At 37.3% G+C, this 17,388-nt stretch overlaps 2 protein-coding genes across 2 annotated transcripts; both read left to right on the plus strand.

The window, feature by feature from the left end:
• Positions 1–4,967: 4,967 nt before the first annotated feature.
• LOC109061843 (sperm acrosome membrane-associated protein 4-like) lies at positions 4,968–11,674 on the plus strand. The gene is made up of 3 exons (XM_019078929.2): positions 4,968–5,124; positions 10,327–10,437; positions 10,525–11,674. Exons 1-3 carry the CDS (start codon positions 5,073–5,075, stop codon positions 10,749–10,751), a joined length of 390 nt encoding a protein of 129 aa, XP_018934474.2. The 5' UTR covers positions 4,968–5,072; the 3' UTR covers positions 10,752–11,674.
• A 1,571-nt stretch (positions 11,675–13,245) lies between these two features.
• lye (lymphocyte antigen-6, epidermis) lies at positions 13,246–15,650 on the plus strand. Its single transcript, XM_042744869.1, has 3 exons — positions 13,246–13,419; positions 14,489–14,599; positions 15,126–15,650. The coding sequence occupies exons 1-3, from the start codon at positions 13,365–13,367 to the stop codon at positions 15,338–15,340; spliced, it is 381 nt and encodes a 126-aa protein (XP_042600803.1). The 5' UTR covers positions 13,246–13,364; the 3' UTR covers positions 15,341–15,650.
• The last annotated feature ends 1,738 nt before the right edge of the window (positions 15,651–17,388 follow it).

Consider the following 17,388-nt stretch of genomic DNA (forward strand, 5'->3'; position numbering starts at 1 on the left):
CTTTTTGGAATAGTTCTAAAATGATGGCATAGAATTAGTAAGGGCTTGGTTGCCTTTCATTTAATGACAGCTTGGACTGATTCTTAGCAAGATGCATAAGAAAGTTATTTCCAAGATTTTTCTGGTGAACTAAATTACCGATTACGCTTTACACATGCTTCCAGGGAGATGTGACTTAGGTTCACAGCTTGTTTTCATGAGTTACATGAGTTACTGAAATTTAGGTAGCAAACTGACATACTATTAACATAAATTTGTTTTCGTCATTGAAATGTTCAACAATACAATATCTTTTTTTCTCATCAAAGCCATGTTGAATAAAAAGAGTGAAATTGCTTCGCTTATTTTACAATGTAAGACAATCAACACACTTTACTTGGCTATTATAGGCCACTATAGTCTTAAATTAGAAAATAAATAGATAGTTTACCAAAGAGTGAGACCTCACAATTTTGTTCCTAAACCTGTATAAAAATTATCCTTCTGTGGAACACAAAAACACGTGTATGTTTAAAGACTGACAGCCTCAATCAGCTTTTAACTTCACATAATCCCATATGTTTTTCCTATTAAATAAATAAATAAGAGAGACTGAATAGTCGGTCTGCTTTTGTGTTCCACAAAATAAAGAAATGCATGTGAGGATCAACATTAGTCATTCTAAACACAACAGACTCACATAAACATGTGTCTCGTTGCTAGGAGACATATGACACACAAAAACAATGTGTTCTAAATCCCTTACTGGAGGCAATCATAGTCTGAATTTTAAAAATCACTACTGTGAGGCTGTTCAATCCGCCTCCTACCTTACAGCAGAGCCTAGCTTCAACCCCCTATTAAACATAGCTAATCTGTCATGTCTGTTTAAAGTTTTGGTTTTGCTTATATTTCAAGTCTTCTGTTTTGAGGTTTAGTCACAGCCTTGTTTCTTGTTTGTCATGTGTTTCCCATGCCCTCATGTGATCTTCCCCTGTTCATGTGTCATGTTTTCTTTAGCTGTCATAGAAATTTGTTATGTTGTCTAATGGCACTTTTCCACTGCATGGTATGGCACGGCACGGCTCGCTTTTGATGTGTGAATGGTGCTTTACAGGTAAAAAGACGGAATGTCACTGCCTGTGTGAACAGCACATTTTTAAAGGCATTCCGGGAATTTTACAGCAATTTACTGGTAATACTGTTTGAAAGGGGATGTTGTCTTCATGTGCTTCCATGTCAGCAGAATACAGAAAACACGACCAACCATGGACCCAGCAGTTGCTCTGTTATGGCTTTGCCAGGGGGATCGTGAGCACCACTGTGCATAGGCGGAAATCCAGGGGGGTCGGGGAAGACAGGACCACCACCCCCCGCCCCCATCTGAAGGTTGCCCCCCCTCAAAATATGATTAAAAACCACGCTGTATATAGTAAATAAAAATGTTTTATACTTTAAAAAATGCGTTTTAAGTTTAGAAACATTTTGAGTCTCCCCCTCCCTTGCCTCACAGTGCTTTGGTCCAAATGCCTGCTTTCCTCTTTTACGTCACCTACACACACACACAACACGAGTCTGGTGAGCGAGAACAAAGCCAATAGTTGTGGAACTCCAAGGCTGTCAAGCCTATTTTATTCACTTAAACATCGGATGAAGTAGGGCTGGGCGATATATCGCATGCAATTCTCACGCGCATTTCATCAGTAAAGCCGGTTCCCTGATTACCACTAAATCGCCATCACCTGCTTTCAGATGGAGCGGCATTTAATAGACAGAGCCGTAGATTACTGAAAAGCTACGCAATATCGCGTTCATTAACGCAGATAAATCGCCTTCGATAATGAACGCGATATTGCAAAGCTTGTCAGTGATCTACGGCTCTGTCTATTAAATGCCGCTCCAATAATTACTCAGAGTAATTATTTTCTCTTTAATTCAGATGATGCCAATGTATTTTTCAATGGGTCGCTATGTTAGCAATAATAACGTTACCTGCTTGACGGAAAGGGTTGCCTGGTTTTCACAACAAAACCCGCCCAATCGCTACTCAAAACTAGCCCAAACTAACGTTTCAAGGTGGTCCCCCAGTAAAAATCATGTTCCAGGGGCTAAAATACACGTTATTGGAGTCGCTTCAACCTGCAGCAACATTGATAAAGTAGCCCAATTCCACAGGAAATCTGCAGACTTGGCAACACTGTATTAACTTCTACAATTGACATGAGCGATGTTGCGGCGCGAAAAAAACAAAAGCTTGACGTTGTCTAAATTGGCACAGTCTCCCTGCTACACTAAAAGTATTAAGGCTTTCCTCTGCATACATATCCTTACAAGTACAAATTTAGCTGTATAATTTTTGTCCTTCAAAAATCGCTCTTGAGAAACTTTATGTATATTGCCTAACTGTTAGATGAAATTTATGCCCCTGCCGCCATGGTCTCCTGCTTCTCCACAGCCCCAGGTCTCCTCTGCTCCACGGTCCAGGCCATAATGCAGACCCTCCTCTGCTTCATGGATCTGGCCTTCCAACCCTCCCCTGGTCCACCTCTGTTCCACCACCCTCATGTGCTTCCCCTGTTCAAGTCAAGTTAAGTCAAGTCATCTTTATTTATATAGCGCTTTTAACAATACAGACTGTTTCAAAGCAACTGAACAACATTAATTAGGAAAATAGTGTGTCAATAATGCTAAATGACAATAGTTAACACTCATTTTTCAGTAAAAGGCAGTTCATCATTGAATTCAGTGATGTCATCATCCAGCTCAGTTCAGTTTAAATAGTATCTTTGCAGTCGAGTTAATGATATCGCTGGAAATGAAGTGTCCCCAACTAAGCAAGCCAGAGGCGACAGTGGCAAGGAACCAAAACTCCATCAGTGACAGAATGGAAAAAAAAAACCTTGGGAGAAACCAGGCTCAGTCGGGGGTCAGTTCTCCTCTGACCAGACGAAACCAGCAGTTCAATTCCAGGCTGCAGCAAAGTCAGGTTGTGCAGAAGAATCATCTGGTTCCTGTGGTCTTGTCCCGGTGGTCATCTGAGACAAGGTCTTTACAGGGGATCTGTCTCTGGGGCTCTAGTCCTGGTCTCCGCTGTCTTTCAGGGCTGTAGAGGTTCTTTCTAGGTGCTGATCCACCATCTGGGCTGGATACGTACTGGATCCGGGTGAATGCAGTGACCCTCTGATCTGGATACAGACTGGATCTGGTGGCTACAGTGACTTTAACATATTTAATCATTTCAGGTTTGTATAATATTCTGAGTTTGCATTTGAATATTTTTATTGATTTTGAGGAATTCTGAATCTATTTTTGTTCGAGTGAGATGAGTAAATACATGTTGACATTTAGTCTAGAAGTACAGTAGTCTCAGCCTCAGACGTCACGCCCACGGGCCGCTGTGGAAGTGGAAACACTTCAGGAGTGTTGAAGTCGACATCGGATTGGTTGAATTCCAGAGGATTTCCTGGAGATGTGTGTGTCGCATTCTTTAACATTCCGCCTGGAAACAAAGATACCGTGGTGCCAAACCCCCTCACGAAAGAAGAAAGCCTAGTGTTTACAACTGTGACAAAGAGTGCTCATCAGGATCAAACCAAATGCTGGTTTTCAAAAGTATGGGAAGTTTAGAATCTTTAAAATATGTCCGAGAGTTTTACACACCGGTCTGTTATTGTGGCGACATTTCCACGCTTCGAAACGTGACGATGAACGAAACGAACTGTGATTGGTTGTTTGACATGTCAAACGGCCTCATGGGTGGGCCTTGGCCAGTGAAAGCTGCCATAGATTCCAGACCTTCAGTCTGAAGGTTTTTGGAAGAAGACGCGCTGTGATGAATAAGCCTTGAATTGTGATGCAGACGCGGCTTAATCCAGCGATCTCATTCTAATGAGTCATCTGTTTTGACAAACTTGTACACATACCCTTGATGAACTTTTCCCAAACTATAATGTCAGACTAAAATATGTAGAGTGCAACATTATGAAATATGATAGGCAATCTTTCATTGCATCTAAATGTTGTAGGACTCCGGTGATTTATTAATGACCATACTGACTCGCAAAACATGATTTTTACTTAATATTTTTTAACTCTGCATTTGTAACTTAAGTAACAATTTTACTGACACAAGTAACTGTAATCAAATTACATACATTTTAAATGTAACACATTACTTTATTGAGTTACCAGAAAAGTAATTTGATTACAGTTATGCGTTACTGTGTAACGTGTTACACCCAACTCTGGTTACTTGTAATGCGTTACCCCCAACACTGAACAACACAGACAAAAAACATTATATTTTTATAATAATTTATTTATTGTATTTTATTTTATTTTTTTTTATTATTTTTTGTTATATTATTGACATATTTTATTTTCTTAAAATACAGTAAGTATTTTATAAAACATTTAATTGTTTGTGAAATCAAATCTTTACATTGTAACTACGCTTTATTTATTATAAATAGATAAATAGAATCACATCCCATAAAACCTTTGTGATGTATGCTGAGAACGTACATTTTAAGAGTTTGTCTTCGCCCTCACAATACATATATGCAAACATTTTATGATTTATGAGTAGGACTGTTTAACGTTTTAGTTAAACTTTTGGAAAGGAACCCCCTTGCCACTGCAAATAAGGATTGACCCATTTGCAAGGTCGTTTGTTTGTTTGTTTGTTTGTTTGTTCTTTTTAGTTGTATGTTTTCAAGTGGATGAATATTCTGGTGGGGCACTAACCCACCTGCCCCTATAGAGGAACAGCGGCTGCCCTTAATTAACAGTCCATGGTCGAATGTTAATATTAATGAAGTTGACAGAACTAACGTTGGTGGCGTTCTATGCTCATTTCGACATTCCCACAACAAAAAGGGGATGTGTGGGAGAGTGTTTTCCGACAGCAGCGGTGCAATGTGCACCGCGCCCTGGAGACTCAGGTATCCGCAGCGCTGCGCTCCATCGCTTCCTTGTTTGGACGCGTAGCGGGCGGCGCTTTGGGTGTGGATCTATAAATCTAGCGGATCACGGCAGTCTGACAAGAGTCTAACGGTCCTCTGCTTCAACTCAGCTCCCATACATCAGGAAACATGAACAAAATCTTTCTCGGAATCTTTGCAGTTGCGCTTTATTTCGCAGTGGGTAAGATGCAGTTTTTGTATTATTTCCCTTAGTGTCAAAGCCTACTAATCGATATTTAATAACTTCATACTGTGAATGTAACTTCGAATAGGAACTAGAATTGTAGATTATTTGTAACTGTAGATTATTTGTTACTTATTTCTGGTTGTCTTATTTGGAGGATGAATGAGCTTCTTTCATTCCACATTATTCCAGTCATTGTGGGACATGAGGATATGTGAGTCACGACCATATTACATTTAAAAGCCTGTGGTTTATGAGTCATTCTCCTAAATGATTAAATTAAATTATAGCTTCGAGTGATTTGGGTCTACATCAAGCTTCTGAAAATGAATATTCTGGTTATTGAACACATCTTTTTCTTCTTAATAATGCAGTAATGTAACTCCTTAGAACATTGTGTTGGAAAAGCTCTTGCCCACTTGTGGATGTGTACTTGTTTTTGAGAGAGACAGGTTAGCTTCAGGCAAAGAGACCCACCCAGTTCGCAAAAGAACACATAACATTATACATAACACATTGCACATAACATTTCCACACATTAGGACTAAGTACACTTCATCATTTGCACTCCATTAAAACAAACAATAAGGCGTTTTCAGTGCTGGTCATTCAGAGAGATTTGGTTAAGGATGGTCTAGTCCCTACCAATTTTAGGAAAGTTAAACGTGTGTCATACTGGTAAAATAGATTAGAAGTGAAAAGCAGAAGAAAATTACATTTACATTAAGTGCCCGTGTAAAGACAAATCTGGGAACAAGACTTAAGTGAGGATTTAAAGAGGAGAAAACATTCTTTGTCCCCAGATGTTCTTGTGAAACCAAATGCCACCTTAAAATACCAGGCGATGCATTATTTTTCTCACAGATAAAAACAGAAAATGATGGAAAATTTACTCATTCTGTCAAACTGAGGGGTTAATTGTAGGGTATCCTCATGGGAAAATGGGTTGAAAATAACATTCAATATAGCAATATAGCGAGTGTTTATACCAGGCTGTTGGTTCAGTTATCAGATATATAAAAAAAATAGTTAATTTAATTAATTAATTAATTAATTAAAATAAAAGTTACCCTTTAAAAAAAAAGATTACCTATACTACAAGCTATTTAAACATGCACTAGCAGAAATAATTTTTTTTTTTTTTAGCTGATGTTTTTCTTGGCCATGTACCATGTTGCCTCAAGGGGTATGATACACTTTATACTGTTTGCATTGTCTCAGTAAATATAATTTGACAAACTGATGCTGCATTGTTTGGTCACTCCTTCATTTCACAACCCAGTCAATATGGAAAAAAGGCCTTTTAATTATAATGTAGTTATATAGTCTAAACCAGTGCTGGCCCGTCCTGTTCCTGAAGATCTAGCTTTTTGCAAAGTTCAGCTCTAACCCTGTTCAAACACAACCAACTAATTAAGATCTTCAGGATCACTTGATCATTACAGACAGGTGTGTCAGATCCGGGCTGGAGCTGAACTCCAGATCTCCGGGAACAGATCTCCAGGAACAGGACTGGGCAATCCTGCTCTAAACAATAGCATTAAATCACTATGAAACTAAGTTTGGGTTGCTTTCCCAATCCGATCCTCAAAGAGTAGAAAATGTGTACTTATTTGTTAAAAAGAGTTCCTGTCAATAAATATTCTCTCATTCTCTCAAAGACGTATAATAAACAAATTAACTTTATAGCATTTATTCATATCTGATATATATTGTATATTTAATAGTGGTGGGCCGTTATCGGCGTTAACGTGCTGCGTTAACGTGAGACTCTTATCGTGCGATTAAATAAAATATCCCTGTTAATCTATTCTCAAATTTGGGTTGGGAGCTGGGTCTATACTACGCAAGCTATGATGACTTTCACCGTGATAGTTTAGCGCGGATGTATACCTAGACGAATTGCACTGTAGGGGGCGAGAACGAGTCTTCGAACCTGTGTGTATGCCTACTGAGAAATTACCAAGCTTCCCAAAAAAAACCTTGACAAGACTGTTTCACACATACTCCGTCTGCAGTGCGTATGCAGTTCGTGTGTGTGTGGTTTCTCATTGTGCTTTCACACAGGACGCGTTTGCAGTCCGCTACTGATCCGCGGCTGTTTAGTCCACAAACACAACATTTGTTCATTATTCTATATTTTAAACCATGTTAAAAAAAATGACTCTTATAGACCAGTAACAATCTTTCATAATCATAGACATTAGTTTAAACCTAATAAATATAAACAACATATTATTCATGCATTTGACTTCTAGGTTTGTATAATAAGCTGATCAATCAAACGGCAAAACATTTAAACACAACAATTAGCCTACTTTTCTTGTTGGGATATCGCAAATATTTAAAATTAAAGCATCGCTGACAGAAACAGTCGACTTTCGTGCCTTTTGCATTTAAATCTTTATTACAAGCAATCGCACGGTTCTTAATGAACTTTGTTTTTCTGCTTCCATAAAAGTGCATAGGCCTATATCATGTTGCCTCGTTTATCTAAAGATGATCTTTTTCTTGTTTTAAACCTAGCCAAAAACCCATGTGTTGCGTGTGAAAAACAGTAGGCTTTAATTAGTATACATTTATTGTGAAATTACTGCATTTCTGTGTCAATCCATGTTAATTTTTACCGCGAACAATGCTGTCATTTAATTCAGCGCATGCAGCACATCAAAAATAGACTCTGTACGTAAACGATCGCTGCACTGCTGCAGACGCAGCACTTCTGGAACGCACTGATGGACCACAACCGCGTGAACGCTGGAATCCGTTAACATGGGTGCGTAAAAAAAAAAAAAAAAAATGCTACGCATACGCACTGCAGACGGAGTATGTGTGAAACAGGCGTAAGGTTGTTTGCACCTTGTGTAATGCGGAATTAGTTTACTGTAGGAGTTCTTCCAGTCTCAAGTACCACCTAAACGCAAAGCATCCCTTAGCTAATGCGGAAGATGCCGGGCCAAGCAATGTAGCGCAGGGGAAGAGTCGTCGTCAAACTACTATGTTTGAGTGCAGCACAGCTCTATCAGTACTAACAAGTACATCTTATTGAACATAATTTGAATGTCTTTGGCAGAATTCAAATGAGCCATTTTAATCTAGATTAATTCCAAAATTACAGTGAGATTAATCTAGATTAAAAAAAATAATCTATGCCCACCACTAATATTTAATGAACCAGACTCCTTCCTCTCATTGCTATGCAAAAATGCTAATAAATTTATGGTCTGATGCTTCTGATAATGTTGAGCTTCTGAAATGCAAGTAGCACTTTCAGGCCCCAGCCTGGGGCAACACATTTTCAATCACTCTGCATTCTGATCTTATCTGTGACTCAAAACTGTGAGTCACTGTGGAAAACTGTTTGCCAACACATTTTCCATGGCTTTTATTTTCCGTATTGAAACTTGAAATCTTGAAGAGACAACGCGGTCTCAGCAACCGCTAGGTTGGTAGCCAAGGGACTGTTTGTTCTAAACAGTATCAAGCAATTTTCTGTGTCAGAGTCTCTGTAACCTCCACCCACCCTACAGTCTGCTCTAAAGAAGATCAAAAGATCCAGTGGAAAACAGGTTCAGCAGGGATTTATGAAAGGCATTTCACAGAAAACAGGGATGAACATCATAATTAGCTGAACTGTCACAAAGTCAGGTTAATACTTGCCCAGATCTTACAAAACTTAAAATAAAGCACACTGAAGCACATCTGAATCATCCTGCATGTTGGAGAGTGAGGAATTATGTGTTTATTTAACTCCGTTAGCAGTAACTCATTGTGTAGCAACGTGGTGGTTTAAAGAGTTTAATGGTTCAGAAAATTAGCCTCTTCACTTTGTTTGTCCTGTGCTGCCTTTAACCCACTTGAATGGTTTGCTTTAGCTGCTTCATGTTTCAGAACCCTGTTAGTGAACTGTGACTGGAATTCTTGACTTTACAATATTGAGCATTTGCTCAGTGATATGTATGTTTTCATTGTGTAAACTTGAATGTGTATGTGTGTTTAGATGGGGTTAGTGTAGCTGTAGGTTAGGTGAAAAAATGTTTCCAGAATTAAAAAGTCAGATTACAAAAAAAATACAAATGTTTTGGTCTATTTAGTGGTTAGTCTGTAATTGTTATTTAAAAAAAAACTACTGCACAGGAATCCCTGATGTAATGAAATGCTGTCACATAGAGATCCAGATGAACGTGGGTGTGGTGGAAAGAAGGGGTCACTCCTGTAATCCTTGATCCTTAAAAGGCTTTAACGTCCACCCAGGGTGTGACCGAAACCAGTCTGTGGAGATTTAGCTCTCTTTTGTAAGACTGTCAGTTACATTCAGTTTCTGCATGTGAGTGAGTTTGTCCCCATAAAGGGGACATTTTGACATTGTGGGGCCATTTTGTTGGACCCCACAGGTTTTTTCTAAAAGTGTCATGTTTAGAGGGGATCGAAAATATGATTAGGTCAGTATAAAAGTCATTATACCTATGGAAAGTCATGCTAATGACAAGTTTGTGTGTGTGTGTACAGGTTTATGTGGGTTTATGAGAACACAAATGTGTTGGTTTAATAAACATACTGAACTTATCTAAAATAGCAGAAAGTTTTCTGTGAGGGATAGGTTTAGGTGTAGGGGGATAGAAATTACTGTTTGTACAGTATAAAAACCATTACGCCTATGGTTGTGTGTTGCATGTGTACCTGTGCATGTGTTCCAGATATTAAAGTATGTAAAAGTGTTATCTCATTCCAAAATAAAAATTTTGTCAACATCTCCTCACTCACTCAATCGATGGGTTACAAAAGTAAACATTTAGAAACAACCTTTCAGTATGTTGGGCTGAACTAATATTGTAGATGAACTCTTGACTACATGCTTAAATGTTTGTGCAATTCTTCATCCCTCTGCTGCTGTGAATGACATCGTTTAGCAGAGTTGTGTATTGTCCCAAAGGAACCAGACCAGTACAGCAAGGTTTTATAGTGGTTTTCTTCTTGTTACGTGAATATTTCAGGTGCTTCACAGAATCTAGAGCACACAGAGAGGAGAAAGGGCTGTTACTTATTTGATCAGTGTGAGAAGCATGCGAAACGGGTCATTCAATAACTGTGTATTACTTTTTATACTTTATTAACGTCTATGCCTTTTTGCATAAGATTTGAATAAATTTCATGATGTTACTGACAGTTTAAATTTTCCATGAATCTTTTATCTCTCAGGTCAGGCACTGCGGTGTTATGAGTGTAAAGTGGGTTTATGGGATCTTTGTTTTACAACCAAAAAGGATTGTAATGCTGGTGAGCACTGCTTCAGCGGACTAGGCACAGCTGGTAAGTTTATGCTCTTCAAAAGCCATTAAACACCCTTTTTTATGGGATTTTAAAGCTTAATCTGTTTTTCTTGCATCTCTATTTCAGCTGGATTCATGGATATTAAGAAAAAAGGATGTCTTGAAGTGACCGAATGCAACAAAACTGAAAACGTAAATTTCCCATCCAGCTCGAACACCACGGTATACAAGATGACGAAGACGTGCTGCTCTGCTGACCTGTGCAACTCAGCTCCGGCTCACTTTCACGTGTCTGCCATCAGCATGGCCTTCGCTGCCATCAGCTCTGTGTTTACGGTCAAATTCCTCATCTGAGGAGGATTATTTCAGCTCACACACAATATACAGTATATGTACACAACATCACTGAGCAAATTCTGCATACTAAACAAGCCAAATTAATTTGTTGCAAAACAATTTATGGAATGATTACTCAAAATAGGTCACACACTGGAATATGAAAAGTTTTCGGTAGTTTGCCAAGTAGTGATAAGTTCAACATGCCATCAATTTAACATTTTTCTACATAGAAACATAGCAGGAATTAATTTAATGTCAGCAATGAAAACCATTCTGGCTATAGATAAGCACTTCACCCAACTAACATTCATTAAAACCGGCAACATACAGTTAGGTTGTTTACATACACACATACAGTATGTCAGCATGCAATCAAACAGATCGTTCTACCTTTCTTTAGGGGAGTTTGAATGATACCCTTAATAATAATAATACCCTAAATAAACCTTTTTTGATAGCAGTTTGCTGTGTATTTTTATTATTTTGTTTCTCCTGATGTCTGCGTTTCACTTATAATACATGGTTTCCTAATAAAACCAGAGGGTTTGGCTGTCAAATCATAATTGCATGAATTGCATGCTTATGAAATCATTTAGTTTAAATGTTGGGGTGTTTTATCCATTGTATTGTACATGCCTATTCATTTACACGGGACATTCTTCATTTTCAAACATAAGGTTTATCAAAGCCATTTTTGTCGAATTTGTAAAGCTGTCAACATGGTGTTTTATATTTTGTGGATTTGTTTGGTAAAGATGACGTTCTTTATTGAAATAAATGTACGAAAAGGGCAAGAAGGAATGTTTTCCTGGAGGTCTGCCGTCAGTAGCGTCCACAGAACGCTGTGGCCTGCTTTGACAAATGACCTGTTTTAGTTGCCATCATGATGTGTGTATAAATTGCAAATATAGGAGCAATAAAATTGGAATGAAATTGTTTATCTCCTGTGGTTTGTTATTGATGTCTGTGTCCTTCTTAAATTTCACAGTGACCAGACGAGTCCTGTACTACGTTCTGTTTGAATATATTCATGAACTGACGAATATGACCACTTATGTTATAAGACGTAATACTTGCACAAGGCAGCATTAGTCAGCAATCAGCAGGTATTTATGACATCAGTATCATCAGCCACTGACTCAGTGACACACACACAATGCACAATTTAGCCCACATTTTGACAAAACTGTTTTATACAATGACTCAGATCCACTTAAGCTTACACTGACAAAAATTCACATGTGATAATGTCCAAACATTTTTAAATGTAATAATAAATTGCATCTTACTTTAAAATTAATTTTATTTAAGATGCAAGACTGATAACTTGAATCATGTGATGAATGACAACATTTTTTCGGTTTGCTTAAAGCTCTCTCCACGTGAGTTGAGGATGGATGTATTTGTGATGTATACAGTACATTCTAATATGCAATCACAAGATTACGTTTGTTTATGGTTTCTTAGATACAGGGAGCGGCTCATTTATTCTCTTTCTCAACTTACCTCATTCTCCCCTACAAGAAAAAACGGTAACACTTTATTTTGAAAGTCCACTTTAGACGTCCTACTAACAGTAAGTAACTACAGGTCAACTAGCAGTTATTAGAGTATTAGCAATCTGCTTAATATCTTCTAACACTTTATTTTGATGGGTCCACAACATTCAACATACAACATACTGACTTTAAGAAACTTTGCAAGTATATTCTACTAAACCTACCCTAACAGTCTACTCTGAGAGTTAGTGGACATATGTAGTTGCAGTCCATCATGCTGTCCATGTTCTACCCACTGCTGGCATGAGACTGGGAACAAACACGAAACTAACGAACAACCCTCCTGTCAAAACCTTGACAGTGTCTTTACATGTTCTTCATACAAATATCAATCTGTTCCATTCAGTTTTTAAATAATAACCCCGTAAGGCTTCAGCAAACCCAACCAACGTGTTATCAGCCTATCATTTTCCACTTTATGCTCAGATGATTATATTGAAACAAAACAAAAGATCTTGATTTAGGAACACAGTGTACAAAATCACAGTCACTGCATGTCTACAGTGTGTGAGTGTGTGTACCTACTGTATTACTACTTCGTAATACTAGCATGTTTTGGGGACAAAATTGTATTTAGAAGTCAACTGAATCTATCAAAACCTCTCCAAACCTCCTTTTAGGTACATTTATTTTTCTTGTAAGGATATTTTCTTTCAGGGTGTGGGTTAGGGTTGGTTACGACATTTATAACCAACTATAAAAAAACAAAAAAACAAAACAATTGACGTCTACAAAATCTACCAATTTATATAGCTAAGTAAACATGTGCATATGTGCATGTGTGCGTGTGTGTATGTGTGCGTGTGTGTGTGTGTCTGTGTGTGTGTGTGTGTGTCACTAATCAGATATTTCTTAACCCGCCAAACCAGATTGCTCTGTTCATTCTTCACATTCAAATGCGTCTTTCCACCTGCATATATTCATTGTCACCCCTCTGTCAAGAAAACCCCCACCCTCTCTATCACGGCCATATATCTGGACAGATTCAGACAACCATCCAGTGTGCTTGCTGTCCTCCGAAGAGCTTCTCTGCTGTCAGAATTCAGTTCTGTTGGACACCGCTGTCGACATGATGATCAGAATTGTGCTTGGAGTCATTGCAGCGATTGGATTCCTCACTCTCAGTAAGTCTACAGAGAAATAGGTTGTTATCATCCCCTCCCCTTAATTAATGACATAATTCCGATTCTTTAATGTTTTAAAGAAGCATCTTCTGCTCTCCATGCTGCATTTTCTTGATTAAAGTACAATAAAAGCCATAATGCTGAAAACTATTGCTATTTTTTAAAATAACTTTATATTTGAATATATTTTCAAATTTATTTTATTCCTGTGATGGCTAAGCTGAATTTTCAGCTGAATATAGTACAATATACATGGCTGGTATTTATTTGAGGACATTGTTGTAATGATGACAATTAGTTTTTCAGTGTGTTTTGAGTGTATTTGTAAGAGCAAAAAGAGGATCTGTTACATCAAATGAAAGAAACATTGTTAAGGTTATTAAGGAAGAGTTTTACTGTAATGTTTTTGACTTAAAACACACCATTCTTTAAACAGGGCTTTTTGGTGACACTTCAGATTAGAGAACACTATTCACTTAAGTACTTGTTTATACGCATGCATATTACTAGCATATTAGCTGTTTATTAGTACTTAAATCACATATTAATGTCTTTCTCTCCATGACCATATTTTAGATGGCTTAACCCTACTACAAATAGGGTTGACTACTATACCTACTACAACAACTTCATTATGCACTTTCAATAACCAGTAATTAAGAGTTTACTGAGGAAAAACACACTGAGGGAAACATATGTGTTCCCTACTCTATTTGTGTGTGTGTGTTTTAATTAATTACAATTACAGTAAAAGAAATAAAGTAGATATTGTTGAAGCATCAGAAAAATGCTTGTGATAGAGGGTGGGAAATATGTTTAGGTTACCCACATTGACACGTTTGATTATCAGACTCACAACAGTCTAGTTTTATTCAGATTTTAGTAAACACAGCATCAACATAGTGACATTCTGACCATGCTGTGCTGCTCTGTTTGACGATCAATTACATATCTTCATACTTTCTTTAAAATGTCTTTATCATTTCTATATGCAGCTACTGAATTACCCAATCAGAATCAGAATCACAATGCTAATTTAATTTCCTGTTGTTGTTCTGTGTTTCTCCAGGTGAAGCCCTGACATGTAATTCCTGCAAAGTGGGCATTCTAGGCAAATGTTTATTTAGTTCCCAAGTGTCCTGCGCTGCCTCTGAGACCAACTGCTACACTGCCAAAGCAGGTCAGTCAACACACACACACACACACACACACACACACACACACACACACACACACACACACACACACACACACACACACACACACACACACACACCAGAACTTCATTTAGTGATATTTGCAATGGTTTTATACTGAGATGATGATATTTGCTAAAGCCTAACCCAACCCAACCCTACGCCTAAACCTCACACACACCTGTGGATATTAGTGCTGTAGATCAAATAAAACATGATTTTGCAATTTATTACACTTTCATATAGTTAGGGGCCACTTCAGATGCCTTCATATGTCAGCTTAAACAACATGCCCACACATATAGCCGACATTCAAATGGGGAGAGCATTCCACATTTTATTCCACATTCCAGTTTATTTATTATCACATGGTATCACAAAGACTACTGACCTACCTGTAAAAGAAAGCCAAAGCCAGGACTGTTACACACTGTTGTACTCTACTAGTTTTATTAGTAGAATAATAAATTCTGACATTTTGCTCCTGCTCCTCTCTAATGCTCTTCACAGAGTTCAATGTGACTGGGTTTTTGAGCCTGTCCTCCAGTGGGTGCACATCTGATTGCAACAACACCGCCGGAAGCATCCTGGGTGCGGGATACACCGTGACTAAAAGCTGCTGCGCTGTAAATCTGTGCAACGGAGCGAGTGCTGCGCAGCTGTCTGTGGCTGGGGCTCTCAGCGCCGCACTGTCGGCCTCCGTCTGGAGCAGCTACACGCTGTAGATGTCTGTGCAGTGTTATGTTCACAGTACCTGAACCGGAATCAATGAAGATATCAACTCTAGAATGTGTAGATCCCATAAATTTAATTTGTTTACTCCACTGTGTTTATTTGTCCCATTGCATATATGCAATGATAAAGTTTTTTTTTTTTAATATATGTATAAACATTTACTTACAATGTAAAATATCAAAACTTATTTGTATTATTATTATAAAACCTACATTTGGATGCACACTGTGGAATAAGGTGATGATATATTAGAGGTGGAACTGAATAAATTTCACAGCAGTGACTCTGGGTTAGATACTGTACTCGCTTTGGATTTTTTTATATCTTTTAGTAAATGACAGAGTTGACAGAGAATATATACAAAGTCAACTATCACCTGACTTTTATATATTTTAGCACATTGTAACATTAGACTAGATTAATAAATATGAACTCAAAAAAAAAATTCCGTTATGTTTTTGTTAGTATTAACTAGTGCTGTCAAGCAATTAATCGCGTTAATCACATCAAAAATAATTTTTTTTGTTTACATAATATATGTACTGCTTATTTATATATATATATATATACACACACACACACACACACACAGTATATATTTATATATAAATAATATTTAAACTATATTTTTCTAAAATATATACATGCATGTGTTTGTATTTAAATATACATAAATTTACACAGCATGCACACACTATGTACACAAAAACTTTTATTTTGGATGCGATTTAATCGCAATTAATCATTTGACAGCACTAGTATTAACTGTTCCCAAATGTAACCTTATTTTATTATTTTACCATTAAACAAACTTAATGCCATCAATTTAACATTTTTCTACATAGAAATATATGAAAGCTTCTTTATGCCATCATAAACTTTAATGTAAGTCAGACATTTGTTTAATCTATAAGATTATATTTTAAAATACTTATATTAATCATACTTATTATCTTTAGTCAGATATATGCATGGTCTCCACTCCATTTATTAATGCATTTATCATCTTCATTTTATTTATTTATTTCATAAAAAGGGACAATGTACATTAATGAACAGTTATGAATGTATATGTCCCAAATTAGCCCAAAGGCTAGTTTTCATTGCTAGTCTCTTTGCCGAAAAATAAACAATTCTATAAAATACAATTAAACAAATTATACAAAATGATAAAAAAAAAAAACAGCTTATCAAAATAGATCAAGCAGCATTAATGTTCACATTGTTGATTATGAAGCCATTTCTTAAAATTATAATTAAAAGAGTTAAGAGAGGTATTGAATTCCTCTGATGTGATGCTCTGAGTAGAGTAAAAAAAAAAAACCAACAACAAAAAAAAAAAAAAACCCTGCTTGACAGCATTTTATGTTGTTACTTATTTTTTATCTGTTATGTTAACCATGACAGACTGAGAAATGTATGCGATCAAGACTGAGTTCATCCATGTCTCTCATCTCTTAACAGTATACTTATGGTGCTGGTACAGATTCAGGGTTTCCAAAACAGAAGCTTCTCTGTATCACTGGAGCTGCATATGGCTGTGTCAGTGGAAAAGTGGTATGAGAGAGAGAAAATGTCAAAATTCCTGTTAGCTGTAACTCAGTTTGTTGGAGCCGTGTGTTAGGTAACCACAGAAAGACAAGGGCAGGGACAGAGAAGGCGCGTCTCTATTGCCTCACAGTTTCCACTCCTACTAATGACTTCACCCTGTCTGACTGCTCTAACCACACTCTTAAATCACCCCACCTTTCATTTACAAACTTGTGTTGTGTTCACAAAAACAAATCACACATCAAATGCAAGGCTTGTGCATTTAGTAAAAGTAGAATGCTATTCTGAAATCAGTCAAAGCAATGTATATAGTGCTCTATACATAACACAGCCTTGCTCTGAATAGGAGGAAAAAAAAAAAAAAACACACAACAAAAGTAACTCTACAGAAGATGGTATGGTCTCTGTAAGTTGAACAGCTAGTTCTATCTTTAAGCCCCTAAGAGGCAAGCCAAAGGGTGACAGAGGCAAGCTACAAAAACTTTTA

The sequence above is a fragment of the Cyprinus carpio genome, chromosome B19, assembly GCF_018340385.1.
Source record: "Cyprinus carpio isolate SPL01 chromosome B19, ASM1834038v1, whole genome shotgun sequence".
Classification (NCBI taxonomy): domain Eukaryota; kingdom Metazoa; phylum Chordata; class Actinopteri; order Cypriniformes; family Cyprinidae; genus Cyprinus; species Cyprinus carpio.

Excerpts from the sequence above, each read along its gene's own strand:
- LOC109061843 (XM_019078929.2), top strand. The coding sequence starts at position 5,073 with ATGAACAAAATCTTTCTCGGAATCTTTGCAGTTGCGCTTTATTTCGCA. Across the intron at positions 5,125-10,326 it reads TGCGCTTTATTTCGCAGTGG|GTCAGGCACTGCGGTGTTAT; the intron begins GTAAGATGCAGT and ends TTTATCTCTCAG. Across the intron at positions 10,438-10,524 it reads CAGCGGACTAGGCACAGCTG|CTGGATTCATGGATATTAAG; the intron begins GTAAGTTTATGC and ends TCTCTATTTCAG.
- lye (XM_042744869.1), top strand. The coding sequence starts at position 13,365 with ATGATGATCAGAATTGTGCTTGGAGTCATTGCAGCGATTGGATTCCTC. Across the intron at positions 13,420-14,488 it reads GATTGGATTCCTCACTCTCA|GTGAAGCCCTGACATGTAAT; the intron begins GTAAGTCTACAG and ends GTGTTTCTCCAG. Across the intron at positions 14,600-15,125 it reads CTGCTACACTGCCAAAGCAG|AGTTCAATGTGACTGGGTTT; the intron begins GTCAGTCAACAC and ends TGCTCTTCACAG.